Genomic DNA, 22,238 nt, shown 5'->3' with positions numbered 1-22,238 from the left:
ATTACAGTGGACCCCAATAAATTTATTGAATTGGGTTTCAATAATTTTTTTGGATACGCCCTGGCATGCATTGCAACTGAATCTGTCATAAATATTGTCTTTGAATTTGAGAAGCATAGCATCTTAACATATTGCTTCTGATATCAAATATAGACTTTTTTGGGTGGGATTATATGCATATTTAATCCCTCACCCAAATTGAGGGGTGAAATTACATTGACCCATGGTGCAGTGAGGTACAGAAGGGCTCAAATGAACATTTTGTCCCTGGACTATCAGAATCTTTAAAAGAGCCTGCCTTTGTTTGTAAGGGCTGACCTTATTATGTATCTTAATAAATAAATCAAGCCAGGTATTTAATGTCTTGCTCTCTTGTTCTTCAATATTGAATGCATGAAGAACATGACAGTAGGGAATGTAATGATGGAAATGTCAACATTTGGCCTGAAGCAATAAGAAAACATGGATGAATGACTCCAGACTATTTTATAACACTTTGTAATTTATAATTAACATAGGTGTGATGCTTATTTCCTACATATGAATGGCTGGGGAGTAACTTTCATAAATTTAAAGTATTGTGCCATCATAAATCTAGCAAGAGCACTGATACTTGTCCCTCCCCCCAATCTTTCCTATTTTTGATTTTAGGATTAAATTATTGGAATAGATGTGCTTATTACTATGCTGTTTTGTGATACAAGAGATTTGAAACTTCTGATACCCAACCTTGAAATATTATTTGATTGAGCTATGGAGGAGGGTAAGGTATTAATAGTCTCCCAGAGAAACCACCTGTTGCTGAAATAGTTTTGCAGCTGATATCTTGTGTTGTGGAAATTACTTCAGTGCCAGTATATTACTGCAAAGTGGTTCTACACAGCTATCAAACATGTATATTGAAGGTACATGACAACATGAGTGGAAGTTACCATGATAGGGAGGACAGTTTGGATAATGATAATTGTAAGTGGAAATGATGCCCTTGACAGATGTGAGCTATGTGTATGTCATTCATCAGTGTAGTTATGGAGTAACTGAGAGAGCTTCAAATCATTTTCTAAAGTCTGATTAATTATACATTCTGTTTGGAAGTGATGATTAAATGCATATTGTCAGGAATTATTTAGATTTTTGTTTAATTTTTTGTGTGTGTTCATTTTCTGTAAAATGAGTATAGATCACATGTGATATTCTTCATATTACTAAGAAAGCATATTTTTAGATATACTTAATAGAAAAAGTGTATTTGAACTGTTCTTGCAATTAGCAAATTGTAATTTTCAGGTAACAAAAAACCAGGATCAATTCAGCTATTGCATTGCTTTATAGTAGTTATTGTTCCAAAGCAATCTGGGTTTACTGGGTTTTCCTAGCTTTCCACTGATCCAGTCCTTCACCTGAATTAATCCACCTTTGAGCTAGCTGAAATAGTAGTCTCTGTTGTGGTTGTGTAGTTTGGAGCAGAAAAAATGGGAAGAGGAGCAATGGCATTTGGCATTTGACTCTCAGAAAGAAGTGATCTGGCAGGCTTGGAAAATTGGCCTTAGGAAAGGGGCCTTCCTCCTTAATAGAACCTTGGAGGATAGGGGAAAGAGAACATGACTCTTGCTGCCAGTTGGCTCTCAACAAAATGATCTGTGGAGAAGAGACTTAAAGAGGTGTGATTTGGCATTTGCAGTGATAATTTGTTCTTCCAATGACTATCAGTCGAGCTGAGAAAGAACAGGAATATCATTCGTAAATATGTTGTCTTCTCACAGTAATATTCTGTGTGTTTCTGTGTGGTTATTGCTTGTTATGTCTTCCATAAACCTAGTCCATTGATTGGGCCTACAAATAAAACAAACACATGAGATTTATTATAAGCTTCAAATAGCCCCAATCAGGTTTCAGTTTTGTTATAAAGAACTCAGCTGCTTCTGCTTCTGTTATGATTATTTGCTTAGCTTTGTATCTAGTTGCTTGCATAGACCTAAAACTCATATATTTGCTTTGTGTGTCAGCTAACTTCTAACACACACCAATATTAAATGCTACTTATATAGTTTGCTATTACTATGTAACATATTACTTAACGTATATGCTTGTTAGTATACAATATATAAGAACAAAAATACTGCCCTAAAAACTATGGTCAGCATACGTTAGGTGAAGTTTTCAAACAACAGATTTGGCACAAACTGATAAGCAGCAGAAGACCACTCTTTTGGCCATTGTTTAACATGCAAAACTAAGCTGGGTTGGTTGGAAGAAACACTTGGGGATAAACAAACAAACATTAGCACAATACGCATAATAAAAATACAGTAATAATTCCAGAAGTTATTGGTTTTACTAGTAAAACCATCACACATGACTGGTCTGTGATCTGGTATACAGGCAGATCTCTAACCCTTTCTACAAAACTTAATATAAAATTTCACATGGTGTTCGTTGTTTCATCCGGCACTCCCTTTCCTCAGCAACAGGTCTGGCAACTGTTACAGATACATTGTATACAAGTCATATATGTATGTTTATTGATGTTCAGCAAATAATACTATTGAATAGAAAAGTGCAGAAGTATAGATAAATACATCAGCTTCATAGACTGAGACTAAAACCTTTGGCCTCTCACTTAAGAACAACCCTGCAATGATCAATACCCAATGCAGGCCATGGGGCAGGGTATGGGCTTGTTCCCCTGGATAATGTTAACCAATATGAGGAAAACATAACTGCCATGTCATTTTTTTTTTTTTGGCATGCCCAAATTCTCAGCTTCAAATTGAGATACATAAGGAGCCAGGGCTAAACAAAACTGCTGCTTGAAATGTCTAAGAATGGGCATGAGTCAGTATATTTGGAAGGCTGTTAGTTTCCTAAAGTATCTGCGTATTGACCATACTATTCACAAGATATGTTGGATTATCGAAACAACCCTATGACACAGGACACAATGCATTTGGGCTGTTTTGCAATTTAACTATTTTTACTATTTGAGGAAACAATGTTAAGCACAATAATATTTTAAACTAATATATTGATTACCTTATATAATTTCCCCAACAATTATTAAAATCTTGCAAATCTTAATGAAGCTGGTCATACTGCAAAAGCTAACTGCTATGTTTCCAGTGCTTAGTAATAGTAAATGTTAATGCTATTAATAATTTTATTTCTACATACTTATATATAAGAATATATAAGAAGTGTTCCACCTCCCAAGCTAGACTGATATTTGGAATGTGTCAGTATCATACCTCAATTCTATACGTCATCAGAAGTAACTCCCACTACTTCAGTGGGTCTTAATCACAAGTGAGTGTGCATAGAATTGCATCCTTAGCTTTGTATACAAACGCTTTGAGATTCTGGGAATTTCAACAATTATGTAAGTTTCCTGTATAGTTCTTAATTGGTTTTTTCCCAGATTTCCATGCAATTTTGTATGTCTGCTATATATTTTGCCCATCTGTCTGTTCTCCATGCATTTGAATGCCTTTTGTGATATGGTTGCCAAACTTAGTGTGACAGTTCCCAAAGTGGAGAAGCCAGTTTTTGTCTATGTTTGATTGACATTGTGTACCATTATGAATTAAGATGGTGGACTGAAATGTTCCAAACTGCACCAATTTTGATGCCTCTGGAGTTAGCATGGCCTATTTGACTTGACGGTTGCTAAGATCGATGAGTGGGTTTTTGGCCTATGTTTGGACAGGCACCATTTTGAATCAAGATGGTGGACTGATCCATTCTAAACAGCACTGATTTGGATGCCTCTGAATATATTGTCACCCAATTTGGCAAGACTGTTACTAAGATCAGGAAGCAGCACTTGGTTTACTTTTAGAAATGGTTGGACCCCATTTGAATCAAGATGGCAGAACAAACTGTTCCAAACCATGCTGATTTGGATGCCAATGAAGATATTTTCCTGTGTTTCATGTGACATCATCCAGTTTGGTCTGACAGTTACAAACTGCACCAATTTGGATGCTTCTGACAATATTGGTGCCCAATTTGGAATGATGGCTCCCAGGAGGAGATTTTGGTCTATGTTTGGAAACCGTCAGGCACTGTTTTTGAATTACTGGTTAGTACCTATGTATGAACTAAAATTGGAACTTCGCTCATATACATGATTTTTTCTTAGGCGATTGAACATTTTCATTTGAACTAAATCTTTCCATGTTAAAAACACTTCCAAAATATGATCCACATGTATCATTTAAGATGCCCCATATAATTCTTTTAAAATCAATCAATCAATTATTGTGTGTTCATATGCTTTTTTTTTGTTCATATGCTTTTTTTTTGGTCATATGCTTTTTGGGGGATCTAAAGGCCTTCTTGATTTTGAAAGAAACGACACTCATATACTTATTCAGTGAATTTAATTTTTGAAAGCGAGTGGCTAACCCCTAAGATGCTATAGCCTAATATGGCTGACTCGTACAAGGATTCTGAAAGGTAATAAAATTATTACATGACTTGATCTTTACAATATTTTCAACATTTATATCTGCTGGTACATGTGTATAACTTGATTTTTCTCATCACCGCCCTGCCCAGGAAGTGTGTGAGAGAGGTAGGTAGACTAAGGACTAAGACACAGTGATGACTAGCTAGACATGAAATATTGTTTGCACAGCTGTATCTTGGAAATGACCAAATCGTTAAACAACTTACTGGGGGGAAGTGAACAGAGACTCTTATTATGTTCAACCATGAAATTGCTGAACAGTGCTTGTCCTGTTATAAAGTCATTGCATATGTTGCTAGGTCAAAACCCTTACCCTTATTTTCCTATTGCATTCAGAAATAATTGATACTTAGCTCTCTTATCGTAAAGCAACTGTTTCATGGAATAAATAAATTTCTATTCCAGTGATGCATTGTAATTGTAACATTACCATCAAATTATTATATTAAAATCACACTAGTTTTGACATAAGATCAAGAACAATCTGTCCCACCTGATTGCATTTTGCAGTTGTTGAAATAGGACTTCAATGCAGTAATTAAATCATGAGCATCAAAAGAGCTTTAATATTTAGTAAAAAAAAGGGTGATAAAATGTTGTTAATTTATGGCACTAACTTATTCAAAATGATAGCTATTATTTTACTTGCAATCATTTAACACTTGCTTGTAGAACAGATGTCTTAGGATTTAATGCATGTCTCAAGTATTATGTTTTGATGAATGAAATTTGTCTTTGACCTAAAAATATAGTTAAGATGCTTTATTCAGCACACATGCAAATCTGAATTCCATAAACTGGATATAAGTGCAACAGCTCTCTGACATCTTAAGGCTGTATATCATTGTTGGTAACCACAGTACACTTATTATGCGAAATGCCTTTGTGTAATGCTTGTGGTGTGCCTTTTCTCACCACTGATATAGTTATCTCATCATATGGGGCAACATTACACTCTTCCAGGAGGGGTCTGATGCTGATATGGAAATACCACCTACTTGATTCTAGGCCACCAACCTTGATGATAGCTGAGTGGTAGACAATATTCCCTGCATGAATAAGGCCCTGGAAATTTTTTTAAGGCCCTGTATGAGGTGCAGCATCAGAACTCATAATCTTGGGGCAGTGGCTGGGAATCTAGGAGGTTCCACTACTGATGCCACCCTGAGCCCAGTCTTGGCTGGGGAGGGTGGGGTATAAATAAAATTATTATTATTATTATTATTATTATTATTATTATTATTATTATTATTATTATTATTACTACCCAGGGCCCTGCTTTTCCAGGGCTCCCATGAACCCTCCTGTTTAATTTCTAACAGTGCCCTGGAGCATCTGTTGTAGTGCCAGCCATAATGCTCTGGAGTGATGCTGTGTTGGGCACTCCAGATAGTTGGATGATATCTAAATGATGGCTCTGAAATACCACCACTCATGAGGGCAGCATTGCAGCCGGCTGCCAAGTAAGGCCTTGCTGGCTTGCCTGTAGGGGCACTGGGTCAAAGGCCCTCTTAAGCCTGGAATCGGACCTGCTTGGTATAATGTTCTTGCATACTAACCATGTCCACTTGGTTTCAGGTGTGTGTATCTCATGTGGCAATGTAGAGCCAAGAAAGTTCAGATAGTATTGGCCAAAAGTATGATAAATGTATTTGTGATTTTTTGATCCTCATACTGGGATTAGGAAGGCTTATTTCCCCTTTTAATGCTGATAATCTGTGACAAACTCACAGGGTGTTGGAATTAATAATGGATTCATGTCAGCAAATTTGGTTTGGCAGGGATTTTTTTCTATGGGGTGGATGGGAAAATAACATTGGGCAGTTTCCTACTTCTCTGGATTTGAACACTTTTTGAATAGTCTTGTAGTTATTTGTGTTACTTGGACATCCTCCAGTTGTGCATTTGCTGCATACTGCTCTATATTTGTAGCATGTCTTCTCTTCCAGATGTTTTGGACCACAACTTCTGTCACGCCTGATCATAGGCCATGATGGCAGTGGCTGATGGGAATTGTGGCCTATAACATCTGGAGGGCACCAGGTTGAGGAAAGTTGACATAGTTTAATTAATGTTGAACTGGAATTTGGATTGCTTACTCCACAAAACTATAGAAGCACATTCTTGATAAGGCAAACTATACACTTGGTGTGAACATAACCACTGTGTGAAGAGGGTCTTCTGCCTTTAATGTGGCATTTGCTCTTTGAAGCAAGCAACCATCACATTTTGCATCATCCCATTCCTCTTGACAAAGGATGCTACCAAACATTTAAGATTATGTCAACTAGTCTGTGTTCTGTTTTCAGTGGATATTTTCAAATTTGAAAGCATTGTTTGAGAGATTTCTTTAATATGTCAGAAGGGTTTCTGGTATCAAATATGAAGAAAACATGCCAAATTTTTCTTTATTATATTTTACAAAATGGCCATTCATTATATAATGCTCAGACTATATTCTTTTATTTTCTTGTAGTTATTTGTATCAAAGTTTACTTTTATTCCAAAGATTCCAACTTTTTTCATATTGTGGGTTCTGTTTTAATAGTTTGCTGTTTAGCATGAAGACCAAGTTACTTCAAGTGCAAATCACTTACTTTTTTTAGCAAATCAGCAGTTCTAGTACCCAGAGGCCCAAGCTTTAGGTTGAATAACAGCATTTGTTACTGTGTGGTAAATTCAGCTATATTTGTGAGGTTCACCTGAAGACCAGCATTAAAAGACTTACATAATACTAAGTAGTATTATCATTGAACCACAATTATATCATTTTAAAAGTAAAAATAAGTTCTGAACATGCATAAAATTATGCTGTTATTTGTATAGTCAAGTGTCATGCATGCCTTTGTATGGTACTGGTGTTTGCATGGTGTTCTGGCTGAAGAATTAAGACTTTAAAACAGAATTGAGAAATGACAATGAAACCTGCATGAATTGAGCTGATATGTTGTGACGAAAGTGAGCATGGTACAAGGAATGAGAAAACTACATAGGCCAGCTGCAGACAAACTTAACATTGCTGACCTCTTAACCATATTTAGCAGGGACTGAGCAATGGGTTTGAGCCTTCATTTTCTTCATTCCTTATTGTTTCTGCATAAATTCTACTACTGTAGTCAGTATTAGCACTGCTGAAAGTTAGTTTGAAACTAGGGTTTAAAGGTACCATATGTGGCTTTAATATGTGAGAACAAATTAGTGGACTACTCCTTCAACGAAGCTAAATAATTTTATACAAGAATTTTGATTCTGTTTCCCTCCATATTCATCTAAGTGTTCAAATCTCTGTTGATCAGTTTGTGAAACATTTTGCTTAAATTATTCAGTCTAATATAGATTTCCCCTTATTTCATTTATACAGAAAAATAATTCTTTCTTCCCTTCACACATTTTTTGTTTGTTTTTGTTTTAGGTCTCGATGATTGTCTGCAGCAGTATATCAAGAATTTTGAGAGAGAAAAGATTGGTGGAGATCAGTTGCTACGTATCACTCATCAAGAACTGGAGGATCTAGGGGTTACTCGAATTGGTCATCAAGAACTCATCTTAGAAGCAGTTGACTTGCTCTGTGCATTGGTAAATGTCTTTGTGATAGATTGTTGGGTGGCAAGAGAGACAATTTTTGACAGGATTTTTTTTTATTTTTTTGCAGTTTAAATGCCACAAATGTTCTTTAAATTACTACATCAATCTAGAATCCTCCACTTTTAATCACATCAGTTTCAATGTGCCTATTTCTTACAGTATTACAGAACTGAATTTTAATTGAGGAGGCTAGTCAGCATGATGAGAATTGATCTGTGATATCTCTCAAAATTCGGTGTTATTGCCAGTGCTGTTTAACAGAACTCTGAGCACGTGTTTTGCATTTTCAAGAGTTGCACTAGAACCTGCAGTTGCCTTAAGAGAAAATTGGTTTTGTATAGAGTTTATTTTGGGGACTTTTCAAGACTGCTTATGATTACATCATGTTTAGAAAAAACATTTTACTAGTACCCAGAGTCTATCAATTACTTCACATGTTTTTGAACATGTTTTTGAACTGAGCCTGCAGTTAAAAACAAATTATGTATTTGAATACCTAGTTAAAATTAAAAGGGAGAGGTAAGGGGTGAGGCGGCGGAGAGACAAGCTATGGGAGCTGTTCTGCTGTGGGTGGCTCTGCGCCACAAGTTTGGGGGCGAGGTTCTGAGGCAACCGGGTGGCTCTGCCCTCCTGTGCACCTGGGATTGGTGTAGGGCCATAGAGAGGCCCACCCAGTGTACGCTGCTTACACCACAAGGTGCCCAATGCCTGGTTTGTTGTGCTGGGCTCCTTACATTTCCTGTTTTCTTTTCCTGAGCAAAGGTCAACAACTTTGGGAAAACTTTCCTTTAAAAAAATCAATAACCTTGGGGTTCCCCCCCCCTAAAAAAGGTCGGCAACTCTGGGCAACCTGGGGGGTGGGTACTGGGCAGATCTTTGCATCCTGGTGCTGCATATGCTTAAGACAGCCCTGGTTGCATTTGAGGTCTAACTGGTAGGTAATAAATTCAAGGGACTTAAGAGTTTATGTTACAATTATGCAAACAATAGGAGAGGAGTATGGAATATGGAGCGGGACGCGGGTGGCGCTGTGGGTTAAACCACTGTGCCACTTGGGCTTGCCGATCGAAAGGTCGGCGGTTCGAATCCCTGCGACAGAGTGAGCTCCCATAGTTCGGTCCCGGCTCCTGCCAACCTAGCAGTTTAAAAGCACACAGTTCAAGTAGATAAATTGGTACCGCTCTGTTGGGAAGGTAAACGGTGTTGCCGTGCGCTGCTCTGGTTTCGCCAGAAGTGGCTTAGTCATGTTGGCCACATGACCCAGAAATTCTGTCTGCAGAAGCGGACAAATATCGGCTCCCTCAGCCTTTAAAGCAAGGTGAGCGCCGCAACCCCAGAGTCGTTCACAACTGGACTTAATTGTCAGGGGTCCCTTTACCTTTTTATGGAATATGGAGCAAAAAGTAACAAAAGTCTGGCCACTCTGGGATGTTTCCGCCCTGAAAGGCTGGGTTGTTGTTGTTGGCACTCATCTGTCTTGAGAGACAGTGGAGTGTGCCTTCTGGGGGTGAAGTTAAACTGCTGCATTAGCAGCACCAAAGTGTCCTCCCCGGTGACCAGATCCCCCCCCATTCAGCCTTGCTGGTGTGGTCCAAAGGAAAGCAGAGCAATGTGTTTGGCACCAGCTTGGCTGTAAGAGTTGCCAGAAGAAAGTGTACAAGGTGCTATCCAACTGTCTTAGGGTCCCCACTCCATATTTGTGTAGGGTTTAGTACTTAGCCTTTTCTCCTCCTGAAGATATCCTGCAAATCAGTGGAGGGTTAGGGTTAGGGGTTAGTGACACTAGGGTTAGTGACACTGTTAAACTAGGATATTTAAAAAAATCTGGCTTTCATAACACCCTAGCTTCATAGCTCTTGGATTTTTAACTTTTTCTCCTTCTGTTATAAGAGCAGAAATAGCAGCAGCACTCAGCTAATTGCTTCTGTAGATTTTATATATTAGGCTTCCTGAGTCCTACTCCCTGCTGTTGCTTTGCTTCTTAGATGTTTATAATGAAAACTATTGTGCTTTAAAAATCTATTCTCATCCTTTGTACTTTTAGTAAAAGCAACATGCATATTATACTTACAAAATGTCACATTGCTCATGGCCTTTTCACATTTGCCTCAAAGTTATACCTGCATGAAAGTAAAAGAATTATTCTGATCTCAACAATAGATAGTTTCATAGTTACCTGAGAATTTAGTAAAAAAAATATTAATTTTATAGGAGATCTACAGAAGTTGGATAAATTGGCATTGCAGTCCATTCCATAGATTGTGGAAAGAATTAAGTAAAGTAGCCACATCATCACCTTGCTGTTTTAATTATTTTAAAAGCAACAAGTGAACATGAACATGTATTTGTTCCCTTGAACAGACACTGTGGATAGAAACTGCATTCATACGTTTAAGGATCTAACAACATTGTACACAGCTTGAGCTTTTAATACAGAAAAAACCAGAAGTGACAGTAGTAATAATATGCCTGCTTACTGATTTGGAACATAGCCTTCAGTTTCTAGTCAGTATTTTAGTCAGTGAATCTATGTATCCTTAGCAGAATGCAGACCAGAATATAAATCATAGGTTAAAAAATGAATGATGCAGCAGCAGGTGATGACTAGTTTTCCTAGCCCACTTGTACAACAGCTGAATATGTTTGGATTCTTGCACTTGTGAAAGATGATGTGCAATTGCTTACATAAGAGCTTACATTTCAAGTTTGTTGGTCACATTTTCATAAGCATACATCCACACTATAATAGTGTGAGAGGAGAGAAAGAGAGAAATCAAACCTTAGTTGCATCAGGTTTTTCTATTGTAATACTACTAAAGCTTCTGTTTCTAGCTTTTCCTCAGATTACATGTATAAGTATATGCATATGTGAGGAGATTTCTTGAAGAACCTTAGACTTGATTGCCATGACATGTTTTGGATCCTGAACATAACAGTTTTATTACATTCTACGTTGAAGCCCCAAGCTAAGAGTGCAGTTATACCTTTTCTAAATAAGTAAAGAATGTCTTCCAGTCACTTGGTGGTCTGGACAATAAGAAAAAGGGTTTGGAAGGAACTGCATCAGGGAATAGGATCAATAGTCTTTTCTTAAAAGAAAGATTTGTCATACACAGCTGGAGTAGTGCCACATTGCTAACCTCTAAGAAGCCTCTTTGAAAAGTTTCCACATAAGAAGTGCCAATTCAGAGTGGCCATGTTAATTTGTTATAGCAAAATTCCAAGAGCACTGTGGAATCTTACTTATGTATAAATTCTGGCATGAACTTTCGTGGAGAAAAGTTTGCTTCTTCAGCAGCATGATGTGACTGCAAAAGCATTCAACAAAGGCCTAGGGCAGGGGTGGCTAACCTTTTTTGACTGCATTTGCTGTTCGCCAACCCTCTGAGAGCTGCATGTTAGTGACCAAAGTGAAAGTGAGCACTGCCAAAAATGAGTGTGTCTACCCTGAACCCACTGTCACTGGCATGCACTGCTAGCAGATATGCATTCAAACATGCCACACATGCAGCACATGCTCCAGGGGGAACGGCTGTAGCTCAGTGGTAGAGCATCTATCTTTCATGCAGAAAGTCCCTGGCATCTCCAGGTTGGGCTAGGAATGCCCCGTGCCTCAAACCCTGGAGAGCTGCTGCTAGTCAACATAGAAAACACTGAGCTAGATAGAACAGTGGTCTAATTCAGTATAAGACTATGTTCTCTCCTATCCCTGTCTCTCTCACACAACCCCCCCCCCATAGCATACGTTCTCTTTGTCTGTCTTTGTCTCTCACATTCACACACAACAAACTCATCCCCACTTCAGCATTGAGCTTGATTTGACTCATTCTCCAACAAGCCCAGCCATCCTACGGGGAGGAGAGTCTATTTCATTGGCAATAGCACTCCAGTTGTGGAGCCGTCTATTGCCATTCAGCTGCTGCCTACTTAGACTGCCCAGGTTCTGAATTGGTTGTGAATGTAATGCATGGGGAAACATGGCCATGTCCTTTATAATATTTAACAGATGGATTGGTGATTACAATTTTAATTATATTTCACCTTTGGCCCCCCCCCTTTTTTTTTTTTTTTTTTGCTTTTTGTATTTTAAACCATTGTGACCTGCCTCAAGATCACTGGGGTGTTTGGGGGTTTTTTGTTGCGGTTGTTGCTGTTTGTTCTTTTAATCTTTATTTTAGATCATGTTATGCTTTATTTTGAAATTGGTTGCAGATTTTTAATGTTTTATTTATTGCTTATGATAACTTTTGCTATGTTGTAGTTAGTTCTTTTCATTTTGTAAGCTGCCTTGAGCATGGTTTGAACTGTGGAAAGGTGGCATGCGAAGAAAATTATATATGTATTTATGTATGTATGTAATAGGATTAAAGGTGGCATATAAACAGTTCAAACTGTTTTTATTCAGAGAGAATTTTAATTGACTGTGGTAATTAATGGGCCTGGCAACCATTAGATAGTTATGATTTCACTCCCAATTAATGGACCTGGCTCCCAGTACATTTCTAAGCACAATTCAAAGTGTTGGTGCTGACCTTTAAAGCCCTAAATGGCCTCGGCCCAGTATACCTGAAGGAGCGTCTTCACCCCCATCATTCTGCCTAGACACTGAGTTCCAGCTCTGAGGGCCTTCTGGTGGTTCCCTCACTGTGAGATGTGAGGTTACAGGGAACCAGGCAGAGGGCTGATTTGCTATTTTAAAGGCATAGTTTCCTGGGTAAAGAGACCTAGCATAACAATACATTATGTGGCATAAAGTGGAATGATAAGATGAAGACACTTTATTGTTATGGATTATTTAAAGGCTTCTGATTTTTTCTCACATAATCCAATAATATTTTTTATTAGTTTTCAATTACAATCCAATAGTAGCCTCATTATAGCATTACCAGTTTATAATACAATTATTAATACCAATCGTTCAAGTACTGAATTATATAATTTAGATAAGGTGGCCCCCTACGTGCTAGAATTGATGGCTTGATTATTTGCTTCATTTCTGCATTACAGAATCTTATTAATTTCCATTACATTCTGGTCATAATAACAATCCCTTATACAACAACTACAATATTAATAACTTCTATTCGTGTTGACACATTAAATGATTTATTTTTTAAAAAAAATTCTCACATGATCAGTCATCCACTTGCCATCTTGCTCAAGGGTAAGTTTCTCAGGCTTTTAATCAAAAACAAGGCTCAGCAACACATATTGCCTGATCTGAGCTTTCACTTGTGCTGAAGTCTGGAGAAAGAAACAGCAGGAGTCTTCCCCACTGTTTTTCTCATGTCCCCATTTCACAGCAAAATTTTGTCCGTGCCTGAAACTAATTTATGGGTCCCTGCACAGGTACTGAGGACTGTGAAAGGCTTAAGGAGGAAACCCAACCATTCTGTTAAGTTGTTAGGCCGGATGTGCCTAAAGATAGCCATCCCCCCTCCCCACGCCAAAACTTGCTAGATGTGAGGTGTTATAATTCTTTTGAGCTGTCTGTATTTGTGAAAATTGATTAGTATTGGCTAAAGAAGCACCAGAAAGGCACCTATTTTGATACTGATGATACTTATGCCTGAGCGGAGATTTTGGAATGTTTTGGAATCGAGAGCTAAAGCATAACGTCTCGTCATTAACTGTCAACTGTCACATCAACTGTCATGCATCTACCAACATTCTATTTCTCCTAAAGTTACTGTAACTAATAACACAGGGTAGTGGGGGCAGAAGTGACACGAGGTTTATTTTGGGGATTAATAAGGCAATAAATGGTTCCTAGCCCTGATGAGTTTGTTTTACCTCTACTATTTACCTCCACTGTACTTCTGAATACCAGCTGCTAAGAGTCCTACTGATGGGAAAGGTGTTGTTTTGCTCAAAGCCTGCTTGTGGGTTTCCTCAGAAGCATATGTTTGGTCTCTGTGAGAAGTGGACATTGGACTAGATGGGTCCACTGATCCAGCAGGGCTGTTTTTTGTTCATAATAGCTATAGCCTAGACTCCCTTTTGCCAGGTTAATCGGAATAAATTGTGAGCACATATAATGAAGACTTAGTCCCAGAGAGACACAATTTTTTTTTCTTCTGCCACTTTTTGGCATCCTTAACTTTCATTTTCTTAGACGGAGATCTTATAGTCGAATAGCAAGTTTGGTGGATAATAATTGCTATCATATATTATAGCCAATAAATTTGTACTTACAAAAATATGTTCCTTTTATAGTGTATGTTTAAATAATTTGGCAATCCTATTTCCCCTTCCTTAGTTTAAAAATGAGCTGTGTACATGCGGGGGCGGGGTCCTTGTGCAAAAGAGGTAATGGTTCAGAGCCCAGTTGAGCACCAGTTTTCCAACTCAGCATTTTGTTGCAAGCATTAACTTCCTTTCTTAAAATGCCACCTTTATTGTAATTTGTCAAATAAATATTTAAAGTAAATCAAATAAGACAAAACCACAATTTAAAACTCCGCACACACACGTGAGGTGGGATTTAACTAAGTCTTACTCAGAGTAGGCCTGTTGAAATCAATGGATCTAACTTAGTCATTTTCATAAATTTCAATGGATCAGCTGTGAGTGAAACTTAATTGAATGCCACCCATGAAAATTATTGTTTGTAAGGGTTGTTCCACACATCTGAGGAGTGTCTACTTTGGATTGTGCTCCATTTAGTCAAACCATCTATTCAAACAAATGAGCTAGTTCACATGTGCACCGTGCAAGCCATAGCTGCATCTGGATTAAGATGATTTAGTGTAGGTAGGTATTATGTAACAATAGCAAAAATTTTAAAAAGTTAGTTTTCTGAACGAAGTACATTTTAAGGATAAGCTTCACAGCATATTGGAAGCTTTTCCTAGAAATATCCACACATTGATAAAAAACTACTCAAAGGAAGGCAAGAGTTAAGACAGTACTGCATCATCTGCAGCCCACATGGTTATACAATATGAATATGTTGGTTATAAATGAGTATGGCCATACTTGTTGCTGTAAAGATGTGGCTTTTGGCTTCAGGCTTGGAGGACTTAAAAAATGTTAGCCCCTGGCAAGAGGAGGGCCACCTCTTCTGCATTTAATAGATATAGTTTAGTTTACATGAGATTCAAGATTCAGTTTCCTGTATTGACAGAGCAGATCATTTCTTATGTCACACAGATGAAAGTGGGTCTATAGAGAGGTTAAATTGATTAAAGGCTTAAAATTGCTTTACAGGATATCAGAAAAGTACACTTGTTTGTTTCCCTAGATAAAGATTACATAGACTTTTGCCCAAGTCTGTGTCAATATTTTTTTGGAAACAAAGCATGCAAGGACTTTTTAAAGCAGTTTGCGATGTATGCTTAGATTTTAACCATCCTTGGTTTTTTTGAGTGCTTTCTATAAAGATGAAGAACTAACTGTTTTCCCAATTTCTTTTAAATGCAGAACTATGGACTGGAAACTGAAAACCTAAAGACACTTTCTCACAAGCTAAATGCGTCTGCCAAAAACCTTCAGAACTTTATCGCGGGAAGAAGGAGAAGTGGTCACTATGATGGCAGAACCAGCAGAAAATTACCAAATGATTTCCTTACCTCAGTGGTAGATCTGATTGGAGCAGCAAAAAGTCTCCTGGCTTGGCTAGACAGGTAATTTCAGGACTTTCATGGATGACCATTTTAGTCATGCACATTCACCTACATATGCTGTTTGTTAGAACACTATATTATAAAGTTATACCTGCTAGTTGTAGTTACCTGCTTTTAAAAAAAGAGGGACTATCACAACATTCGGTCTAGATCTGCAAGTGTGGTAGAAACTGTCTGAACACAAGTTTTCTCTCCTGAAGACAAATCCTCAGAATGCAAAGAAAGTATGTTGAAACAACTTCTGCCATATTTGGAATATATGTCTTCACCCATTAGGAAGGAGCAAAATAATGACAGCTCTTGGTACTTTGTTTCTTATTATTTGTTTCATTGAAACATATGTATTTTTATTTCACTGAAATGTGTATCTTATTTTTCAGTTTGAAAAACCACATTCCCCCAAATCAAATAAAAATATTAAAGCTACAGAGATAGGCCATCCAGAAAACCCCCAAATGCAAAGGAATGATAGCCTTTTGGGCCAACTGCCTAAAATATGGAACTTCAGCACACAAGGCTTATAGCTACCTGCTGCATTCCAAGACACACCTAGATGTTCTTCCAAGGAAGAACTGGCAGTGCAGGTAGGGCTCATATGAAGGGCTAAGTAGGTATGAAGGCAAATTTGTTACATGCAATCAATGCTATTTTATTTCCATTAGGACCAGAATGCATGGGTTAACCCTTTCTTCCCTTGCCATGATCCTGATCTACTATTAGCCCAGAAAGAAAAGCTTCATTGGTACCATTGTTTGTGTTCTGTGGAGTGAAATTCTGAACCACATAACCATGGTAGCTATTAAATGTAAAAATGGGAAAAGAAACAAATATTCAAAGGTGGGTCTTCATATTTATTTGGCTTAGAGTATTAAAGATGTAAATATTGCCAGTTTGAATTATCCCCTGAAACCAATTGAGAGCTAAGATAATGATATGATTGGGGTAATATGCTCCAAGCACCCAACTCCAGTCAATATCCTGTTTACAACATGTTATAAAAATCCCATATGGATGTGATCCAGGCATGGATTACTCTGCCTGCTCATTCTTTCATTTAAATATGGCCTCAGTATTTAGTGGGGAAGTCTTCAAGGAAAGAGTAGATGAATTTGGAAGTGAATTACATTCCTGTTTATTGTGTGTGCTTCTGCTTACCATTAGGCCTACTATTAGAAAGACCTGCACCTCTGTGTCTTTCTTTATCTCTCAAGAGATGAACTTCCAAATGAAGTCTCAATCTTCTCCATTGCTTTTCTTGAAGACTCAGTAACTTTATACTGCATATTAGTGGTGCTGATTAATCATTTTGGTTAGTGGTGACCTGTCTTTATCCCATACCTAACAACATTTTGCCACTGTAGGGACACACATGTAACAGAGTGTTGCCCAAGCTTGCTATCCCATTGTTAAAGGATATATACAGCTATATGCTTTATCAATTTGCTCTTCAATACTCTGCAGTTTTTCAGAAGATAATAGGATATTTGATCTACAATATGTTATCAGAAGCCCAATACTGTAGTTTAGCAGCTGCAGTGTTTGGAATAGTAGGTTGTGCACTGCATGGTACCTTACTAATCATGTGTGTGAATCTTAAAATACGACAATGCAAGAAACTCAAAATAACAACATTTTAACAAGATACCAAAGGGCAAAAATGAAAGTGATTTACCATGGACAGTAACGTTATCCATCTTGTGTACCTACTATTGTGGAAGAAAGTTGTTTTAGAAGCTGTGGTTGCTAACTGTTCTTATATATCCTGTTCTTTCCTCCTTCTCATGCCAAGTAATACTGCTTTCTTTTTGCATAATTGGCTTCAGTGGTCTCATTTTTGTCTTCATGCTTCCCCCAATCTAAAACCCTAAAGCCTCCAAAGCTAATGCGCTGTGGAGTATGTTAAGAATGAGATGAATATTTATAAGGTTCTCTCTTTTTTTTACTTGCTTTCTTTAGGACCACTTCACTCTTTCCTGGTCCACCTGTTGAAACAGCCATTTCAGTGCAGTATTTAAATCTGCTCCATTTGGCAGCAGCATTACACCTCGCCCTTCCTTCAACTCACTGGTTTCCTCTGAGATTTCTGTTATTTTTTCCATCTTTCCATGCTTTTAGTGTTGAATACAAGTGAGGGGAGATGGCAGGAGAATATTTTTACAAATGCTTCATATTTCCATGTGAAACAAATTTAAAGGGTGAGAAGAGAACCACGTAACCTGAAGAATAGGACCAGGAACTTCTCAAAGAAATGTCTTTTAAAAAATATCATTGGGATAGAATGTCTTGAGCAAGCTTAATATACAATTCTTTATAGTTTGGAAGTCATGTATGAAAGGGTTTAAAATAATCTGGCTTAGAATTTCACTCCACATGATTCTTTTTGTAGCTATCCTCTGCTGTGTCATTTTATAGAAAAGTACTCATGAGAGCCCCAGAACCAAACACTGTTTACCTGATTGTCTGAGATAAATCTTTTTTCCCATTTTCCCTTATTCTAGTAGAGCATGCTAAAAAGCTCAAAAGGCAAACAACTGTGGTAGTTTATAATATAGATAATGGTGAAGATTAAAGTGCTTTGAATGGAAGTTACAAGTCAGAATGGGGTAGAATTGTCGTTAGTGCTGTAGAAAAATCCAGAAGGAGACATAACTGATGATGGCTGGGAAATGTGCTACGTTTCTGGCATGTGTTGTGGTTAATATTGTGCCCATGCTAAAATGTTCATGTTCATTTTCTCTCTTCTCTGTTTTCAAAAGAGGTTTTGCAGAAGTACAAAAAAGCTTTTGAACACCCCCCCCCCAGAACAAGCCAATGAATGTGCTGAGTGACCTTGAAATGCTCTATGATAGTTTGGGGGTGGGGGAAGAAACGTAGGATAATGGAATGGGGCACCACAGAGGTGGGCATACAGTGCAACAGTGAAGAGGAACATTGGGCACTGCATTAGTATGCAGCAGGTTCCAGTTACAGGTGTAGAATGCACTTGGGCTGACAAATCTAAAGGAAAATCTCTACTCAGTCACAAAGTTTGCTGGGTGGCCTTGAGAAGTCAATGTCTGTAAACTTAATCAAAAGGGGCACTACAGAGGGGGAGGGATAGGGTTATCACATGTACACATCTGATTTTTATATGGGTAGTAAAAGTAAAAAATAACAAATGAGTCCCTCAGGTTCAAGAATCACAAGCAGAAAGATTCACTCTTAGTAGAAGTTGTGTAATTAAAATTTCCAATGTCCCTTTATATGAAGAAAAAAACATTTCTTTCATTTAAGGTCAATCATAGTGCTGTGTTTCATAGTGCAGCCTAAATCAGTTCAATAAATGATGCAACATTCCTGCCTTGGGATGTAAATAATGTTGTATTAGAGTAGCAAAGAATAGCATGAGAGAAATTTGCATCTGCACAAATGTTGTCTTTTGTTCTTTTTGGGGACCAATGTGTTTCTTCTTTTCTGGTTATTAACCGGTTTTGCCTAGTGGTTGGAGGGTATGGTTAATCTTCTCCCTTCAAATTTAGTTGCAGCTACAGGGTAGAAGATATTTTTTCTCTTTCAATGTTATCCAAAATACACAAATATTGTAGATAGCCATTTTTATCCATTTGGAAAACTTCAAAAGCCATAGGATGTTAATACCCTTATTACGTTCTGACAATTCAAAATGTCATAGAAACCTATGAATATAAAACACTTCACAGGAATAAGTTTCAGCAATGGCTACATGTAATGATCTTGTACTGTAACTGCTTTCAAAGCAGTGTATTATAGGCATAGGGAAACTCGGCCCTTCAGATGTTTTGGGACTACAACTCCCATCAACCCTAGCTAACAGGACCAGTGGTCAGGGATGATGGGAATTGTAGTCTCAAAACATTTGGAGGGCTGAGTTTCCCTATGCCTGGTGTGTTTTATATAACTGTAGCATATTTGTTTTTCATAAATGCTATTGTTGAAGTCATCTGTGTATACTTAGTACTTAAAGAGAAACCATGATTTCATTTTATTAAACTTTTTCATTTTTTCAGATCACCTTTTGCTGCTGTGACAGATTATTCTGTAACAAGGAACAATGTCATACAGCTCTGTCTTGAATTAACAACTATTGTACAGCAGGTATGAGGTCACCTTCATATCTTGTTTAATTTTATTTTAAAAGAAGCATTCTGTGTAATATTGTAAACAGAGGTTTCCTCTACAGTCAAACCATTTTTATTTGCTTAATAATTAAGATATCTACAGTGCCAATTCCTGCCTGGTAATTTTAGAATACTTCATTTTATGTTCATTTCCTTGTAGGGAGAGGAGAGGAAGAATGTGTCAGGAAATTTTGTATTCTTTGGAATTCTTACTTAATATTAAGTAATTCATTTCCAGTATCTTAGAGATGTTTCATTTACCACTTTGTGAGAAATTATTTAGAAGGCAGGATATACATTTATTAAATAAAAATCTAATCCCCCTCCCCAATATAGAACAGTATCCTGTTTTTATGGCTATTCACCTATAACAGTATAACAAGGCAATTTATTAATTTGCACATTTGACTTTTCTGGAGTGGAAGGAATTAATATTCACTGTTGATCTATTTATTAAAGAATATAAAGAAGGAACAGTATCACCAGGCAGTTTAACACTAACATATGAACATATTAGTTTACAAGTGAGTGGGACCAAAGTCGAGAAAAATCAGCCATAATGATCATAGCTGTCTCCCATCTGTATTTTATTATACTTTAGTCAGTGTCTCATTTTTACTCATGCCCCTTTGGCATGTTTGAAAGATTGCTTCTGCACGTGCAAAGTTGGCCCCTACTTATTTGAGATAAGTTACCTACAAGTAATGTTGATTTAACTGAACATGCATTTATTATAATACAAACAGCCTGGACAGGCTGTGGTTGGACAGAGGGTGAGATTCAGTTAGTGCAAGTAGTTCTTTCTTATGCAGCTAGCGTTCTTGTTCATCCCCCTGTTGCAGCCCCCTGCACATTCCTGCACACAATCTGCTCTGGAAGGTTGGGGGACATTCTGAAGCAGATTTTGGGGGCATGCCAGGGGTGGGAGAAGGAAACTGGAAGTCCCATTGTGCAGGCAGATTTCCATTGCATAGGATAATACCAATAATTGTCTTGTAAATTTTGTGTATTTTTCATTATACAATTTAAATTAAATACCCATGTTTTATTGTTTACATTTAGAAGTGTTGTGGTGCTAACTGGGGACTATCATACTGGGGACTATCATCAAAATTTATAGTTAATATTGAAGGTATCACATACCTGTTTTTAGTTCATAGCATTTGAGATTTATGACAGAATTTATCTGAAGGACTACTTTTAGAAGATCACTTTGACTGCATGGAGATTATATAAAATTAAATAATGGCAGGGATTATGCAATTGTTCTTATATTCATTCTTATGTTTGAAGGCATGTATAAAATGTATTGGGTCTGCTGCATGGATCTCTCGGTTTAATTATTACTTGTTCACTGTGCTTGAGAAATATGGTGGTTTGGGGCTTCTTGGACACATTTACTTTATAGTTGCATTTTGACAAAATGTATTAAGGTTTTAGAGCTGCCATACTTATTTCAATTATAGTCCTATATAAATAAGTTCAATAAATTATTGTTAGTTAAATACATTTTATAAGTCTTTCCCTACAATTCATATTATACATATATATAGAAGCCATTTTGGCAAGATAGCAATAATAATAATAATACCCACACATGAAAGTTCCTACTGATGTCTGCACATAATTTCTTCAACACATTTGATATAATTCCCATAACAGAAATCTTTCTATGTAAAAATGTCAGTGAAACATTCCATTCAGGCTGGTACTTAATATGGGTACTTAGGAAAGCATGGTTTGTCTCTTCTTGACGTGTTCACCTGATAAAGTAGTGCTGCAGCTTCCTAACATACCTTAAGATGTATGCAGGGAGATGTATGCAGGGAGGGAGGGAGAGAGATTTCTACATTAGGTTTTTTCTTCACATCCAAATGCTTCCAAGGCTTCCTTTTGGAATCTAATCACAAAGCCCATGTTGATTCCACACTCTTGCAGATAGGTGTTGAAAGCCTCATCTACTTTTTGTTGATTAGGGGTTTCAGAACAGCAGAGTGGTAAAATGTTATTTTTATTCGTATTGCTCCCACAAGCCCCTTGCTCATCCTGCTTTAGGTGGAGGAAAAGGGCTTTGTGTTTTCTGTTTCTATATATATATTTGAAAAGCAGCATGTACAAAAATCTGATTGGTTTCCACATTGCTATAAGCATTGTGCATAGAACTGGTTGTCCTAAGTCTATCTCCCTGGCAACACTGGTTGTCCTAAGTCTATCTCCCTGGCAACAAGAGCCTTTTCACAAGTTATATAATAAATTATATGTATAGTCAAGGTCTTTTCATAAGTTAAAAGTTTAATTTTTTAAAATTCCATTTGTAGAAAAGAGAGAGGCTTCCAGTAGCTTTTCCTGTGGTTTAAAGATCACATTTATTTGTCTTAATGCTTATTAGTGCCTTCTCATACTTCAACAGGGAAAGAATATTGC

At 37.3% G+C, this 22,238-nt stretch overlaps 1 protein-coding gene and 1 long non-coding RNA gene across 2 annotated transcripts in view; one reads left to right on the top strand and one right to left on the bottom strand.

Moving 5' to 3' along the window:
- Positions 1-22,238, top strand: part of CNKSR2 (connector enhancer of kinase suppressor of Ras 2) — a 163,278-nt gene that overhangs the window by 5,657 nt on the left and 135,383 nt on the right. The window contains exons 2-4 of the mRNA XM_081859058.1: positions 7,881-8,044; positions 15,476-15,678; positions 19,704-19,791. Coding sequence (XP_081715184.1) covers positions 7,881-8,044; positions 15,476-15,678; positions 19,704-19,791 — 455 coding nt within the window. The remainder of the gene's footprint in view (positions 1-7,880; positions 8,045-15,475; positions 15,679-19,703; positions 19,792-22,238) is intronic.
- Positions 1,305-13,677, bottom strand: LOC309340397. Its single transcript, XR_014155969.1, has 3 exons — positions 13,596-13,677; positions 10,125-10,173; positions 1,305-1,833 (listed from the first exon to the last, which is right to left on the bottom strand). It is a non-coding gene; the product is annotated as an uncharacterized lncRNA (long non-coding RNA).

This window comes from Podarcis erhardii (assembly GCF_964252035.2).
Source record: "Podarcis erhardii genome assembly, chromosome: 4".
Lineage (NCBI taxonomy): Eukaryota > Metazoa > Chordata > Lepidosauria > Squamata > Lacertidae > Podarcis > Podarcis erhardii.
The sequence above is the reverse complement of the archived record's forward strand: the minus strand, read 5'-3'. Positions and strand labels throughout refer to the sequence as shown.